Genomic DNA, 15,997 nt, shown 5'->3' on the forward strand with positions numbered 1-15,997 from the left:
ACGCAAAACTCACCTTCCGAACGGACCAATCACAGCTGCTCAACGTGTGTTCGGCATGAGTTTTTAGCAGCCTTGGTGTTCAGCGCTTTCTTTGTGCTCTGGCTGGGAGTGGAGGGGTTTGTCTCAGTGCCATTCCCATAATCATTCTGTTGTGACCTAATAGATAACTATATCAGTCTATCGTCGTTGTATCATCCAGAAGTATTGAACTTGCAGTTTCGTCATCATTACGACACCACGGAACTATTCCACGATCTTCATACCAAAATGTTATGGTGGGATCGGTGCGCTCCCCAGACTTGTGATGCTATTGGTAGCCGGGCACCGCTAAGGTGTCGTGTTGGCCGTTGTCTATTGCCCGCTAAAGCTATGGTCTTTGTATTTGCTTACCTCTCTGCCCCGCTTCATCCAGAATGCGGATTTCGGGATACTAAAGCGTATCGCAACCGCCCTGAGCGTCAGCAGTTTGGCTAAAAGAGGCTTAAACTTAGGCGCTGCCAATCCAGATATAAAACAATAAAGGGTGTGCATACCCTACGAACGTCTGGCGGGGGTTAAAACATCCAGTTGCGGTCTTTCGGACTCCCATTGGCGACGTTTACCTCTGGCCACCTCTGCGGATCGGTGATTCACGCAATCAATCTCGTTTGCGCAGCATGCCACGCGCCACATCGCAGCCTAGGATCATATGTGGCTGGTGTGGCGAAAATGAAGAAGTCCAATAAATCGCTTAACAATGCTTGAAGAATCTCGTTCTAGCCACTTGAGATAGCTTGCCGAAGGTTGCTGATTTGCCTTGCTTTGGGTGTGTTCCTCCACAAATTCCCTATCGTTGCCTCACCGCACCCTACTAGGCGATTCCCCGAAATATCCCCCCGATGCCAACAATGGCGGTACAGTGAGGGCACCACCCAAACGAAACGATCAATTGGTCTGACGTTGTGCACGCTCAGAACCACTATTTCTATCATAGGGTTGATGCTCCTCGCCCTCACTTTCGCCACCTCAGTCAGGAGAAAATCGTAGAACCCCTGTCGTATGGCGGACACGATATTATCATGGAATCACTTTTCGAGTGATCGGTAGCCTCATCCGATCGTTAGCAGGGTGTGAATCCGGTGCGCGATAATCATGCGAGACCACCAGAAAGCTCTGTAGGACTTCTAGTGAGATGCATGCTGGCATATCACTCTTGTGATCAATTGGTTTGATGTGTGGATACATGGAATCACACTTTGCATTGTACCCTCCTCGCCCGCTTCGGTTTTCGTTACCTCATCGGCCCTAGCAATGAGTTTCTTTCCCAAGGATCGTCCCGCGCTGCGGAGTTTCTTCATCTTGGCTATTACTCGCACCATTGCTTCTCGCGCAACTCGGTGAGTGCATGCCATGCATGACCAGAATTATACTTCCCACGTCATAGTCGCTGGAGTCCTCATCCTGTCCCAGGATATCGGTTCCCACCGTCAGAGTTCCGAAATGACGAGCAACCCGATCGAGCAGGACAGGACAAAAACTCGCGCCGTGGCTCCAACTGGCTCCTCAAGCTCCCAATCGGCACGGAGCAATTGGTCACGTAGTACAGTCCCGAGTCCGTCAAGAATGTACTCTTCCTGCATATTTATACTGTGTAATGGGGATTAATTGCCGTCAGATACAGTGCATATGTACTACACACATGAAACTAATTATAACGCATTCTCATCAATCTTTGGTTCTCATTGCGGAATGTGTTGTTCGCTGCTGAACCTGACCCATCAAGAATGAGACCGATTTACTCAAGGGATTCGGTCATTGCCAATTGGTCCAGCGGTGGACACGCTGATCCGATCGTTAGAAATAAATTCGATGCACAAAGAGAAATCAGTGGTTCCAAATAGTGAGACATTAGTAAGACACCCCATTTCTCTTCTTTGGGCTATGCACATATTTTCAGCAATATTGCGCTTGCATTGGGTCTGGCTACCTCGTGTCACCATTGTACCGTACAGCCTCCAGTCCTTCCTCACCCTCCTGAAGAAGAGTGCTCTTTCCTGAAGCGCGGACAGAATACTGGTCTCCGCGTAAGCCTGACGATTCTTTTCTGCAGTTCTTGCATTCACGCTGGCCATGCCTACGGGTCAGCACACCCCGTCGCCGGCCGCCACTCACCAACATTGACCCTAATCCAAGGGAAGCGTCTCTTGGCAAATGAGATGGCATTTTCGGTTCACGTTGGCCTATTGGTGAGCACATTTCAACCCACATTCGTCGCGCTCGCTCGTGGAAACAGTATGCATGTGGAATGCCTCTAACTGGCTATATACGCCACTGCGTCTGATGACATTCTGATAGTCTGTACTCCTAATCACTGATCATCAATCTACCAGGGCTGCAATCCCCCTACAGAAGATTGCGCATGTCGGTGTGATGACCCAAAAGGGACAATCTCATGAATCTTCGTTACTGAACGTATACGGATCATTAGAATGCGCTTCGTTGCTCGTCAGAAGGCCCTTGAACCTGATACGGGATCTGAACAAGAGACGTGTGTACGGGGTGGAGACGCTAGCTGACTTTATGCAACACGAAGAGAGGAATTGGATGGAAGTGCTGATTCGGCGCAAAATGTGCGCAGACCCAAATTTCAGCGAGACAGAATTCCCTTTCCAGAACTGTGCAAACGACTCGAGGACGAACGTTCTCCAGGGAATGTCTAGTCTTCATGGAAAAATAATCTGTTAGGCTTCTTCATGTAAGTCTACGCTTGGGTCACTCCTCGGCGCTTCAGCGCTTAGGTCTTCAACCCGAGTGGTTGAATGTCCTCTCGATAGTGCATGAATCAACTCCGAAAACATGTATATAGTTACAGTGCCACTTACAGCAGGCCATTCTGCCTCATCACGTCGTCCGAATGAGTACCAGCTATATCTGGCACAATTTAAGGTTCTGCTGGGAGAAGCGCCATCATGAGTAGTGTATAGTGCACTCTCAACTAACCCGCAGACAAGTAATAACTAGTATAGTGAGGGTCAGCAAGCGCCCATGCACGCTTTTGGAGCTGACTTGCATGAGTTGCAGTGTCAACGTATTTCCCTTTCGAACTTCTTCATTGGTACATCGGAGCGGCTTTGGGTTTCATTTTGGGGGCAGTTGAATCACTTAAAAACAACATGCCCAGCGGTGCCCGCGAGTGCATGAGTCAGCGAAAAATATTCACTGAACAGTGTATAATGTTGCGCTAAATGGGCGACTAACCGGTGGAGGGGAACAACCCACCATGACCATTGTAAACTTCTTTAATGGCGACATGTATGACCTCCAACTGGACATCGCAAGACGGGGAAAAGGACACATAATTCGAGGACCAAGGCGCCAGATGCAGAAGGCAGAATCCAGTGCGATTAATGTTTGAGCCCCAAGACGAGTAAGTAGGTTAAGTGGTCCATCAGTAGTGCTACACATGTATCGTTCGATCCAACGTGCAAACATGCGATATGCGCCAGTGCGGAACTGCATCGAGAGCCTTCTGACAAGAAGCATTCATATGGTGAAATGTCGACGCAAGTTTGGAGGAAGTTGATCTGTTAGGAGAGGGAACACGGTGTTGGGTTCTTGGATGTGATAATAATGCTTCTTGGAAAAACTTCTCTCCGAGGAAGTTTACAGATCGCCCAGTGTATTACTTACGGTTGTTCCAAATAATGCGCAACAACAAAGAACTATAACCAAGACTTAACGGCCTGATAAGGTGGATCATCGTAATAAAAAAGGTGAGAGCCATGAGCAACCTAGAGATGACTACAAGCACAAAGGATGGCCACACGCCGATGGATCAGTGCAGGTTGAACACAAAATTTGAAAGCGGCGTTCGCCGAGGACTGGCATTCAGAATGCCACGCGCGCGGGTAGTAACTGTTCTGTCATTCCTGATTATCTGCGGACCATCAGTTAGAATGAGAGAAAAGCTCGCTTCACATCCAAGATTTTGTTGCTAATGACTTATCTGTTTGTTTGAAGTGGTGGCCCTAGACTCAACGCTAGCAATCCGGCCTAGACTACTTAAACGCAACAGTGCATTCCGAACGGACCAATCGCAGCGGTTCATACTGTATGTGCCATGGGATTCTGAAAGCCTTGATGTCCTGGCTATATAGGCTGAGTCTTCCTACTCCGGCTCGAAACGTTGGGATCATCGAGCCGATTTGTCGAATTAGCCTGATTTGTTCGACAGCGCCCAGCACCCTTCTCGGCCACACGCCTCGAGTCATTCCCGTACACCCTTTCTGTCCAGCATATTAGACGCCTGTACCGACCCCTTGTCGCCCATTGTAATATCAAGCCCAGACCCCAATGTCATCACCGTACTGTTGGGCAACATCACCTACTCACCGTAGTTAATGGTAGATCAACCAGAGCTACATTGCGCGCCTTCGGCCGAGGATGGGTTTCGCTCTTACGCTGTCGACGTCTGAATCCTGCCAACAAACTTGAGAGTTAGGGTCGCGCACCTCGAAGTAGGCATTTGCGTCTACTTACCCCTTCAGCTGACGTTATGCGATTGATGTACATTAACACGAACCTTTGAGTCCTTCGAGCATACCAGTGCATGACGATACGCGCTGGAATTCGCTAGGCATTAACACGCAACGAAATCTTGGCTAAAAAGAGGTCGAGAACTTGACGGTATCAATCCAAATACCAAACGGTGGAGGAAATACATACCTTGTAAATGTTTTCGTCGCTCCTGTCTAATTTCTTCTATCCAACATCACATCTTTGGGTTCATGAATTGCCACTCGGCTTGACTATACATGGGAGACCTTACAAGCCAGACACCGCGTGCGCGCTCCTGCTCTGCTGCTGATCTGAAATATAGTACTGGGTGTTAGGAGGAAATCAGTCGAGTGAAGACGTTTTGACAAGGTGAATCGTGCTTGTTCTTGCTCAGCTCATTTACTTCACGGACTTGGAACGCCCAGTCCTGATTTTCTGGATGTCCTGTGGCAAGAAACAACCCATTCCGGGGTTCGTGATCTGTACAAATAAATCCATTCAAGCGGCATGCCACACGCCACACGCCAGCCCAGGATCGTGTGAACAGCGCCAGTTGGTGCGGCAGAAAAGAAATTGTACGATGAGATTCGAAGGATGTTGACCCAGCCATTGTAGTTAGCTCGCCGAAGGATGCTTCACCTGGGTCGCTTCGAGATGGTAGCACAATAGCATTTGCATCCGAGGGCTCAACAACTTTGCTCACCGTGCTCGTGTTGAGGATTCCTTGCTGTTGACTTCCTGAGCATTCCCCTTCCCTAAAACATCCCTCTTGATGGCGGCCACCGCACTCCAGTGAGTCACACGCGTTCAAATACGATGATCAACGTGGTTGACGTGTGGACATTAGAATCACACTTTGCGTTGTGGGGTTCACCCTACTTACTTTCATCTCCGGTGCCTCCGCGGCACTGTGGTGGACTATAAGCTTCTCAGGGAAGCATCGTCCCGCTCTGCGGGGTTTGCTGATTCTTGTTGTACTACTCGTACCATTACACCTGGCACAAATTGGTGAGTTCCATGACCAGGATCACACCAGCCGATATACATTTGTTCCCACATAGTCACTGGGACCCTTCTGATTATCCAACATATCATCATGCTGTTGTACCAGGATATTGAGGCTCTGGTCATTGCCTCGACCTATGTTCCGGGGCGTTTATTCAACGAAGTGACGCTGCAAAGTTGCGTTATCTTACTCTCTGTTCCGACGATCAGCGCTCTCCACTGTGAGTAGTATAATTCTGACAATTGGCTCTCTTCCCGCTCTGATTGTGCTTGCCTTCAGTATTCCTGGGCTTTAGGCAAGGTCTTCGCCATTCCATCACCCACCCAAGTGTCTAACGTCATCTATGGTCAGAGCCTTACGGTCTACCTGTTCATGCTTTAGCTGCCGCCGTTTGACTCGTCCAGCTGTGTTATTTTGTTGGATCTTCACAATTTTCCTCTGTGCAGCTGAGTGCGGTGAGCGCTATTGTGTCTCACACGTTTCCTTCATTTAACATCTTCAACAGCACTGTCTATTTACGGAGTAATTTTAGCGAAGCAGGGGCCGTAAGTTCTTGCTGCTCTTTGCACATCGTGTCGATCTCATACTACAGTTTCCGTTCCATCCCGTCAGTTCACACAATCTCCGACGAAATCTCATAATGGCGACAGCCATGTTCACTGACACCGTCTGCCTGCTCATGGACTTCGCTACCACTTTCATCCTCCTCTGGCATGTTGATCAACGGCGAATCCTTAGCAGAGGGCTGCGACGATCATCGTGTGATGACGCGTTGAAGCAAACATTGTTCAAATGGAGGCAGCGTTGTGTACGTAAAGGCTCATACTTGTCAAACGCCACACTGTATTAAATAAACTCTCAAGATTCTTGGTTTCCTCCTCGTTGTCCCAATACAACTCCCAAGAGGATTTCTCCTCCTCTTTTGGGTGAGAGACACCATCCGACAAGAGCTCGCAGACCAGCTGATTTTCATCCCTTACCATTAGCCCAATCCACTTGTCATGGATTTGATGTCGGTTTTGTCGGGACCAGTTAGTTTTCCTTTATGTTCAACATTTATACATGCGGAAATCTGATGTTGTCTGTGCAGATACATTATTTATCATTTCTACTATTGGTTCTCCGCATCACGTCACGGGGCAGTCCCGACGAGGACATAGCCCTCAGTCCTATATTGCCACAGAGTGGGGATGTGGATGCCCCCGTCCAAGATCCTACCACTGGAGTGGCAACGACTGACTTGGGCGCCCAGAATGGAGAAACTCTCGCAGCAGGGTCCCAAGCACCTGAGAATCAGTTCGGTAAGCCTAGTGTCACCAAACCCCGCACTCATGGTCTCATCACCCATTCATCCCACTGCCAGACTTCCGAACCAGACGGTAACTCTCCAGAAGCAGGCAAGAACCCAGCGCATGTGCAGCCGGCGATGGCTCGAACCAGCTCCTCGAGCCCCAATCGGCACGGAGCAGGGCAGTGGACTAATGAGCCACCACTCAGCACAGTTCCAAGTTCGTCAAGGGGGTATAGCGCGCTGCACTCTTCCTGCATATTCATATTTATACCGTGGAAGGGGTATTATCCATCAACTATGCCCATAAACTTCCTACTGCGCCGTTTTCGCGGCATACATTTGTTTATCCACTCCCATTGTCTCGTAGTCTCACACACGAAACTAATATTTAGTTCTCATCCCTTTGATTCCTGTTTCGAAATGTCTTGTTCACTGCTGAACATCCCTGAGATCGGGTGCAGAACTTACATGATCGATGAAACCCGGAACTGCCACACACGCCTGCGCGGCGGGGGAAATTCGCCAACAGTCCGCCTCGCAAATGTCATCAAGGGATTTAGTGACCGCCAATTGATAGGATATCAGCAAGCCAGCGGTTGACACGAGGTGGATTGATTGCGATCGGCGTCTCATCCGATCGTTGGAAGTAAATTCAATGCAGCAGCACAGCAATCATGTGAAGCTACAAGATCGACCATTGACCAAATGGTTCCGAAAAGTGAGATGGCAGTAGTGACCTGTTCCTCTTCTTTGCTCAGTTGCACGCCACCCAATACGGACTTGAACCGCTTGCGCCACCAATGGTCTGTTACCTCGTAGCACCCATTGCTCCATATGGCTTCAAGTGCTTCCTTGCCTGCAGACGCTAGTGTTTCCACGACATGCAGACGGGATTGCTGACCTCCGTGACCTCCGCCGTGGGGGTGGTTCTTGCAGCCATTGCCTATGTATGTAGTGTTGCTGCTCACTCTACATCATCAGCATTAGACCCGGATTCACACTTTAGTAGAGGCTGGGATCCTGCCTGCGGATTCACTGGACTCAACGCAACACCCACGTGCTAATCGCAGCGGCCCATAAATACTGGTGTATGCGGCATAAAAGTTCATACCCTGGCTATGTAGGGCTGCGTCTCAGCACTTTGGTCCGAAACGTCAGTTCGGTCAATTTGTTGAATTAGCCCGATGATCCGACAATTCTCAGCCACACTTCCCCCCTCGAGTCGTTCCCGTAAACACTTTCAATACAGCCTATCAGACATCTGTACGGCATCTGTCGTCCATCGTAGGAACTGGAAATATTGAAGTCCATACTGCGATGTTATCGCTATACCGTCGCGCTATATCACTACTCACTCTGACTGTGATGATAAATTAATCAGGACTACATTGCGCGCTTTCGGCAAGAGATGGGATGCCCTCTGTAATGCTACTAGTATCGACGTCTGAATCCTGCCAACAGATTGAGGGTTAGCAGCATCTGCTCGTGGGTCGCTCGTTGAAGTAACTCTTGGGGCTGTTTACCTCTCTGGCGTTGTCCGAAATGTTCATTATGCTCATTCCAACATGCCAACGTGGGCCTTGACTGCCTAGAACATACCAGTGTGAAGCGATACAGGCTAGAATGCATGGGTGTCGACACGAAATCTTGGCTAAAGAGGCTGAAACTCGACGCTACCAATCCAAATAATGGAGGAAATGGATACCTTGCGAATGTTTTCATCCGAGTCGCTCCTGTCCAATTTTTTTCTATCCAACATCTGGGTCCCTGAGTGCCGCTCACTTTGACTATCCATGGGAGACCTACCGGCCGGATATCGCGTGTGCGCTCCCAAGCTCTGCTACTGAATTCGGGATATCATTCTATCATCCAGACGCGACCCAAGTCAAGCATCCTTCGGTGAGCTAACTATAGTGGCTAGGTCGACATCCTTGGAATTTTATTACATCACGCAATCCCCTGTTTGTCACACCAACCAGCGCTGCTCACACGATCCTGGGCTGTGGTGTAGCGTGTGGCGCGTGGCGCGTGGCATGCCGGGTTGTTTCTTCCACAGGACATCCGAAAAATCAGGACTGGGCGTTAAGTAAATGAGTTGCGAGAGAATAGGTGCGATTCACTTTGCCAAAACAAACGTCTTTACTCGTCGGATTTCCTCCCTTGCATCTGAGGGCTCAAAACTTTGCTCACCGTGTTCGTCTTGAGGATCCCTTATTGCTGACTTCCTGAGTGTTCCTCCCCCTGCAATACTCTCGATGGCGATGACGGCGGCATTCATTTATCATTTCCCATTTTGTGGTCTCACGCATGAAACCAATCTTCTCGCTTGTTTCTAACTCCTATTAATGCGAAATGCGTTGTTCGCTGCTGACCATGAATGGGACCTGATGTGGAGCTCACACTATTGATGAGGCGGGCCCTACCACGGATCCGGATCGATCGCTGCGCAAATGTTTGTCTGTCAACATGATACGGAGAAATTATTTTTAATGGCCATTCCCTAACAGTTGTCGTCCAGATTAATGCTGGAAGGATTCAGTCGCCGTCAATTGGCGACATATCGCCCCCCCCCATGAATCCGTTCTCGCGAACTGCGCGATAAACGCGCTGGTTTACACCATTAATGATTTCACGAGCAGCCTGAAGATCACAAGTGGAAAAAATCGACCCGCTTGTTTCAGCCCTAGGCAGGATCCCATGCAGCCTCTACTCAAGTAGATTTCAGCCCCTGCCTCGCGGCATCCGTTAATGCTCCGTCTAGCCTCAAGTGTTAGAGGAAGTAGAGGGGCTTTTTCTGACGAGATTCTTGCCTTTGGGTCATAAGCTTTGTTATTCGGCCGCGGGAGTCGCAGCTAGCTATCCCCTGGGAAGGAATGCTTACGGCTCACGTCAGCTTGTTGGTTGTCCCACATGTCTGCTGAAACAATGCGCTTTTGAAGCGAATAGGAACATGCAGTACGCGCTTTCTCTTGATAATCTGCATCCTCAATGGCTGTAACCCCATTGCAATATATATATTAACAATGTCGCCTGCAGTACCATATTCCACTCCAATCTGACCGCTTTTCTGTCGTGTATGGAGACAAGGCGTGGATGTCGTGAATACTCACTGGCGCCCGGAAGAGGTGAATAATAATCATTCTCAGAAGAGTTGCTAAAGATGCAACATCACAGGACGTGGAGTTAAACATCTCCGGGAATGGCGTCGATATCGACATTTATCGCTCCGCCAATTCCAGGAAAGAGATCCGACTCTTGCCTATCACCATCGTCAAGATCCATCCGATCTGGTGAGATGCTTCGACTTCGGGAACGATAACTTGAGCCAGATCTTGAAGGGCTTCTTGAAACATATCTGTCTTCCCCATTCGCGTCCGCGTCCGACGGAGGTGTCCCGCTTCTACTTCGACTCCTACTCCTACCCCTACTTAGGCTACGACTAGTGCTACGGCTCCCGCTGCGACTGTCACTTCGACTCCTGCTACGTCTTTGCTCAAGCTTTCTTTCGTTTCCTTCCATGGCTTCCATCAGTGAACTTGTTCTCGGAGCTAAACCTTCCGTCTCTTCCAGGACATTTCGTTTGGGGATTCGCGGTAATATGGTATCGCAAACTCGTTCTTCCGTGAGTAGCTGATCAATAAACTCATCCATATAAGTAAGCACGTAACCGCCTGAAGTTGTGGAAACAATCGCGTCAAAACATGGGGGAGGGCTCCGACGACAGGACTCACTCATGTTCCTCAGACGCAACTTTCGATAATCCTTTAGCAGGGGTTCGAGGAGTTCATGCACGTCAACAGGGCGAAATGTCATTCGTATATACATTACTGCCAACGCTCTCAGATATCTGTTTCAAGCACAAAATAAAATCAGTCATTACAATTGCACAACTGATACAGTTGCAAAGCACCCACTTGAACTCATCCACTAAAAGATACTCGACAAGAATTTCCTTCTCAGGTTGTATTTGAAGAAGTTTTAACAGCAGACATATAAACTGCGTGGGTCTTTGATTTCCATATACGCCGCCAATGCAGTTGAGCTCGATGGCCTTGTCGATGAGTGATTCAGCTGGTGGGATCCTATCAGACAGCTATACTATGTAGGCCCCTACAATTCCCACCTGTCAAAGCGAAGCAATGTTCCTTCCAATAGGTCGACTCATATATACGAGAACGTATCACTTTTTCTATCAGGAACTACTGCGAGTAGACTATCAGCGACAAAGTTCATTTAGTTTTCATTTAGATTGACCTGAGGATTGGCCCCGTGGATTTGAGTCGCCCCTCGTACGGTTGTATTTGCCATTTGGACAGTGCGCGACAGGCAAGATTCTGGAGTGGAAGAACGGGCCGGCTAATTCCGTAATCACGCAGGAATACTTACGTAATGGTCTGGAGCTCACACCAATGGGGGGAGGGGTTCAGTGGAAAGGAAATCTTTAGGCACCATGCATGCCAAAGTTTGAATCGGGGCGTCAGTATGTTAGTTCAAGACAAGGCTGTTCTAATCATTCCACGGTTTTCAAGAACTCAATCACAACGTCCAGCATTCTCTCGCTTGCTTCTGGGTCATCGACCGTATGGTTCGCGCCTTCAATAACAGTACTAAGCTTGTCAATCGTCCCCTCGCTTGCTCGAATCCATCGCTCTAACAGCTTTTCTTTTGCTTCCCGAGATGCAAGCGTTGGTGGATATGACTCATCTGAGTTGCAGAGTAAGAGTAGCATGGGCTTTTGGGAGAGTTTGAAGGCCAATTCTTCGGATGGAATTCCCTCCGAGAAGAAATCGTCATCTCCTCTGAGAAGAAAGAAAGGAATAAGTAGTTGTCCCCTTGAGTGGTTTTGCAGCCATATATCTTACCTTGGGTGAAACAAACTTGCGAACCGGTAAGCAGTATACGGCGTCTCGCCAGATCCAAGCGCATTCGCGAGAGACAATGACGCCTCGCGTGGCATCCATTCGTCTTTCGTCACTGAGGTATCAGTGATGCGCCTAGCCTCTTCAGCCCATCTATGAATTTCCGGAGAAGCGGCATGGTTGACGAAATCGTAATCCGAAACGGGTGCTTGGAGGATGGCTGCATCTACGCTCACTCGTGAGCCTAGATGAACCGTAAGGTACCACATGGCATCTTGGCACCTATGAATGTCGTCAATAGTGCGTCCCGATTGTTACCAACGACCTATTGATTACCCTGTAGAATGCCCGAAGAGTATGATTTTCTCCTTGCCCCTCTTTGTCTTGAGATATTCCACAGCATCTTCAATGTCATCAGCATCGTCTTCCAGTGTATGCATTCCGAACTGGTAATATGAGCTCTGTAGTGTGATCTGAGCGAGAGACCAGCCATTCGCCTCCAGTCTCTTCGATAAAGCGGGAACATATCCCACAGTTGCCAACCCATCTGTCAGACCGCCTTTGAATGACGCAGAGGTTCACTTTTTCAATTAATTCTGCACTGATCTGTGGGCTTTACCGATAAAGATCACGACGGATTTTGACGACAGATCGCCAGACTCGAATAGCGCGAGTTTGCTCTCTGAATATTTGACGAGCGTACCAGCAAGGGGTTCGGACATTCCGACTGATGCACTGAACGCGTCCCACGCCTGATTGTGTCGTGCAATATACGTGTCTCCTCACGAAACGGACGAAACTGGAAATGATCAACAAATTGGCTAAACTGAGCAACCTTGTCTCGTGATAACGGGCATTGGATTGTCCACACGCATTTTGAAACAATGAGAAAGCTCACTAATTCTGAGAAAACCCTAATACTATTACCTTATTCCCCACTGTCGTAACAACACTGGGAACAGGAACCAGCACCACATCAACCCACTGGGGAACAACCAGATCGTGATGCTGATCAAACCACTTGTATTTCTACTAAGGACTACGCGAGTCCCCTTTGTGTCACCCTAAAGCAACTCACTAGGTCCAAGTTCAACAGATCCCCAGCGACGAGCTCCAAAAGGAAAGATTCAAGCGCCACTTGTAGATCCCGTGATGTGGCTCACGCATAACAATCGGCAGAATCCGAGGTTCGGACTTTTCGGAAACTGAATGGTGATTACCCCGTATTTTGTTTCCTCATTCTGACTCGACCTGTTTCTTTAAAACTTCATCGCAGTGCCAACCCCATAGCTCTTAGGTGCACTTTGAACAATGCTGAGGCCTGGTTTCGCTCGATCAGCCACTCTCGCTAGGAATCGGACAAGTGCCGAACTCACTGGTTCAAAACGTTTCATCTCTCGGACGATAAAACCATCAGCTGCTGCTGTTCCTAATATGTACGTTGGCTAAGCGAGTTTGCTACCTAGCTATCTCATTGATGAGCATATATCCTCAGCCGTCCTACACCAGCACCAAGTTTTAACCCAGCACCACCATCACAAAATGCTCCGTCGCCCTTGGCACCTGCACAACAACCAACCCTTGACCATTCCTTCGTCGGTCTGTCGGGGGGCGAAATATTCCATGAAATGATGCGCCGGCATGGTGTCAAGCAAGTCTTTGGATATCCTGGAGGGGCCATTCTCCCCGTTTTCGATGCCATTTACAACTCGAAGCATTTCCATTTCGTGTTGCCAAGACACGAACAAGGTGCCGGGCATATGGCAGAAGGTTATGCTCGCGTTTCGGGGAAGCCGGGAGTTGTGCTGGTGACCTCTGGCCCAGGTGCCACAAATGTTGTCACCCCAATGCAGGACGCCTTGAGTGATGGTGTTCCTCTCGTCGTTTTCTGCGGCCAAGTAGCAACGTCGGCTATTGGCTCTGATGCTTTCCAGGAGGCAGATGTGGTCGGTATCTCAAGAAGTTGCACAAAGTGGAACGTGATGGTTAAAGACATTTCGGAACTTCCACGACGTATTAATGAAGCTTTTAAAATTGCCGTTTCGGGCAGACCTGGCCCTGTCCTAGTTGATTTGCCGAAGGATGTCACGGCTGGCATCCTACGCACGCCTCTTCCTTTCAAATCCACTACTCCTGGCGCTCACCTCGGCCTCCCCGAAAACCCCGTCGTCTCGCACACGACCGATCACGAGTTAATCAAGCAAGCAGCCGATCTCATTAACCAGGCACAACGCCCTCTCGTTTATGCAGGGAATGGTATTCTCTCGTCACCACAGGGACCTGAGCTTCTGCGGCAGCTTGCTCAGGAGGGAAATATTCCCGTTACTACCACTCTACAAGGGATCGGAGCCTTCGACGAACTCGATGATAAAAGTTTGCATATGCTAGGTATGCACGGCAGTGCATATGCCAATTTGGCGATGCAGGATGCCGATGTCATTATCGCCCTTGGTGCACGCTTCGATGATCGTGTGACAGGGAAAATCAGCAGTAAGTCCGCTCGGCCGAGCCACAGGAATGTGCCGCTCACAGTCTCCATTTCCACCTTGTTGCTCTAGCCTTCGCGCCAAAAGCGCGTGCCGCAGCTTTAGCTGGGAAAGGTGGCATCATCCACTTCGAAATCATGCCCAAAAATGTCAACAAAGTTGTTGACGCCCAGATCCCTATCCTTGGAGATGTTGTTTCAAATCTCACACACCTCGTTCCTTTGATCCGTCCTTCGCCGCGTACGGCGTGGTTTAATGACATTCGTGAATGGAAGGCCAAATACCCCTTTACCTATACCCCATCGAAGCCTGGAGCACGTCTGAAACCCCAAGAGGTTATCGAGGAAATGGACAGACAAACGACGACGTACAAGGAGGACGTCGTCATTTCTACTGGTGTTGGGCAGCATCAGATGTGGGCCGCACAACACTTCCGATGGCGGTACCCTCGTTCGATGGTGACAAGTGGTGGTTTGGGTACTATGGGCTTCGGGCTACCGTCTGCAATTGGAGCCAAGGTCGCCGCTCCGAATAAGACTGTCATCGATGTTGATGGGGATGCTTCATTCAGTATGACAGCGATGGAGCTGGCCACCGCTTCGCAATACAACATTGGAGTCAAGGTTCTCGTTCTGAACAATGAGTTCCAGGGAATGGTCGTGCAATGGCAAGGTGCGCATGCTTTCCTGAAAAAAAAATCTATGTCTTGGCTTAATGATTTCGTCATTGCTCAGATTTGTTCTACGACGCACGTTACTCACACACCCAGATGATAAACCCCGACTTTGTGCTACTTGCAAAGGCGATGGGCGTGCACGCCATACGGTGTTCGAAGAAGGAAGATTTACCGAAAGCCATGGCCGAATTTCTCTCATACGATGGTTCGAGGCCCATCTTGCTAGAGTGCGAAGTTGAGCCGAGTGAACATGTTTTCCCAATGGTATGGCGACCAATCACTTGCTTGTTGGCTGACTCGGTTGATTTAATCTCTTTTTGAAATAGGTCCCTGCCGGCAAGGCACTACATGAACAACTCCTGCATCCGGATTTAGCTGGCGACAAGCCGGCCTCACACTGAGTTTCTATTTTTTATGTTATACCATTTCCCTTTGCTGCACCTATTATTCATCTTTCGTTCTTTCGTTGACTTTACGCTTATATGTATATGTACCTAGTTAGATGCCTAAAAGCGTCCAGTTGAGGCGCAAGTTGAATGGATTCAAGGGAAATACACCACTCGAGATCTGTCCAATGACATGAAAGTGGGAAGACAAGGGGTGGTTGTGAAAAGCAGGAGCGAAATAAATAAATAAGTGGCCGCCTGAGAGGTCTGCATGAAACACACATAGTGGATTCCCCAATTGGAGGTGTTGCCTACGTGGATGTGTCGCAGGCACGACGTTAGGAGCTCATCCTGCCGTGCGATTATGGCCCTGGCACGTGGTGCCGGGAGGAACGAATCATTGTGTTGAGGCATTTTTGGTGCACTAGGGGTGCTAGGAGGAACTATTTGGCTTCTAATGATGATCAAGTCGAGCACAATCGCGTGCTGCGTGCGCAGTAGTGTTCTATTTAGCAATGCAGTGACACATTCGGACGTCTGAAAAAAGACGTCACTGCCGGACCGACCCCATCCCTAGGAAACCACCGTTTCCAACCCAGCCAGATCCAAGTGCCAACTGAGAAAAGAGTGAGTTGTTGAATGTTGCTAACCGTCACGTCGGAAGAGTAATGCTACCCTTAAAAAAGAAACGGTACTGTTCAACATAGTTCTTCCCCCTGCGAGGATAGCTCAGAGGGCTTTTTTCCACCCTGGTGCA

The 15,997-nt window shown here is 49.1% G+C and overlaps 8 protein-coding genes across 8 annotated transcripts; 6 read left to right on the forward strand and 2 right to left on the reverse strand.

The window, feature by feature from the left end:
• Positions 1-818: 818 nt before the first annotated feature.
• EI90DRAFT_3028879 (uncharacterized protein) lies at positions 819-1,663 on the forward strand. The gene is made up of 4 exons (XM_039058081.1): positions 819-898; positions 954-1,376; positions 1,424-1,580; positions 1,642-1,663. Exons 2-3 carry the CDS (start codon positions 1,291-1,293, stop codon positions 1,578-1,580), a joined length of 243 nt encoding a protein of 80 aa, XP_038924118.1. The 5' UTR covers positions 819-898; positions 954-1,290; the 3' UTR covers positions 1,642-1,663.
• Positions 1,664-2,116: 453 nt separating this feature from the next.
• Positions 2,117-2,874, forward strand: EI90DRAFT_60290 (uncharacterized protein). Its single transcript, XM_039067854.1, has 2 exons — positions 2,117-2,225; positions 2,335-2,874. Exons 1-2 carry the CDS (start codon positions 2,196-2,198, stop codon positions 2,722-2,724), a joined length of 420 nt encoding a protein of 139 aa, XP_038924119.1. The 5' UTR covers positions 2,117-2,195; the 3' UTR covers positions 2,725-2,874.
• A 2,727-nt stretch (positions 2,875-5,601) lies between these two features.
• Positions 5,602-6,558, forward strand: EI90DRAFT_3028911 (uncharacterized protein). Its single transcript, XM_039058082.1, has 6 exons — positions 5,602-5,762; positions 5,822-5,837; positions 5,894-5,997; positions 6,048-6,350; positions 6,406-6,468; positions 6,529-6,558. The coding sequence occupies exons 1-4, from the start codon at positions 5,633-5,635 to the stop codon at positions 6,089-6,091; spliced, it is 294 nt and encodes a 97-aa protein (XP_038924120.1). The 5' UTR covers positions 5,602-5,632; the 3' UTR covers positions 6,092-6,350; positions 6,406-6,468; positions 6,529-6,558.
• EI90DRAFT_60283 (uncharacterized protein) lies at positions 6,216-7,523 on the forward strand. Its single transcript, XM_039067853.1, has 2 exons — positions 6,216-6,350; positions 6,406-7,523. The coding sequence occupies exon 2, from the start codon at positions 6,588-6,590 to the stop codon at positions 7,431-7,433; it is 846 nt and encodes a 281-aa protein (XP_038924121.1). The 5' UTR covers positions 6,216-6,350; positions 6,406-6,587; the 3' UTR covers positions 7,434-7,523.
• EI90DRAFT_3028922 (uncharacterized protein) lies at positions 7,520-8,475 on the forward strand. Its single transcript, XM_039058083.1, has 2 exons — positions 7,520-7,780; positions 7,843-8,475. Exons 1-2 carry the CDS (start codon positions 7,715-7,717, stop codon positions 8,011-8,013), a joined length of 237 nt encoding a protein of 78 aa, XP_038924122.1. The 5' UTR covers positions 7,520-7,714; the 3' UTR covers positions 8,014-8,475.
• A 1,541-nt stretch (positions 8,476-10,016) lies between these two features.
• Positions 10,017-11,141, reverse strand: EI90DRAFT_2901045 (PRP38 family-domain-containing protein; the record flags this gene model as incomplete). Its single annotated transcript, XM_039054057.1, has 5 exons — positions 10,017-10,504; positions 10,565-10,680; positions 10,748-10,904; positions 10,957-11,032; positions 11,088-11,141. The coding sequence occupies 5 exons, from the start codon at positions 11,139-11,141 to the stop codon at positions 10,017-10,019; spliced, it is 891 nt and encodes a 296-aa protein (XP_038924123.1).
• A 202-nt stretch (positions 11,142-11,343) lies between these two features.
• EI90DRAFT_3114985 (uncharacterized protein) lies at positions 11,344-12,414 on the reverse strand (the record flags this gene model as incomplete). Its single annotated transcript, XM_039062732.1, has 4 exons — positions 11,344-11,632; positions 11,696-11,974; positions 12,029-12,251; positions 12,312-12,414. 4 exons carry the CDS (start codon positions 12,412-12,414, stop codon positions 11,344-11,346), a joined length of 894 nt encoding a protein of 297 aa, XP_038924124.1.
• A 468-nt stretch (positions 12,415-12,882) lies between these two features.
• EI90DRAFT_3028928 (thiamine diphosphate-binding protein) lies at positions 12,883-15,551 on the forward strand. The gene is given in 6 exon segments (XM_039058084.1): positions 12,883-13,128; positions 13,188-14,182; positions 14,251-14,850; positions 14,913-15,118; positions 15,181-15,501; positions 15,518-15,551. The coding sequence occupies 5 exon segments, from the start codon at positions 13,004-13,006 to the stop codon at positions 15,253-15,255; spliced, it is 2,001 nt and encodes a 666-aa protein (XP_038924125.1). The 5' UTR covers positions 12,883-13,003; the 3' UTR covers positions 15,256-15,501; positions 15,518-15,551.
• The last annotated feature ends 446 nt before the right edge of the window (positions 15,552-15,997 follow it).

Source organism: Cantharellus anzutake, assembly GCF_015039405.1.
Source record: "Cantharellus anzutake strain C23 chromosome Unknown EI90scaffold_1, whole genome shotgun sequence".
Lineage (NCBI taxonomy): Eukaryota > Fungi > Basidiomycota > Agaricomycetes > Cantharellales > Hydnaceae > Cantharellus > Cantharellus anzutake.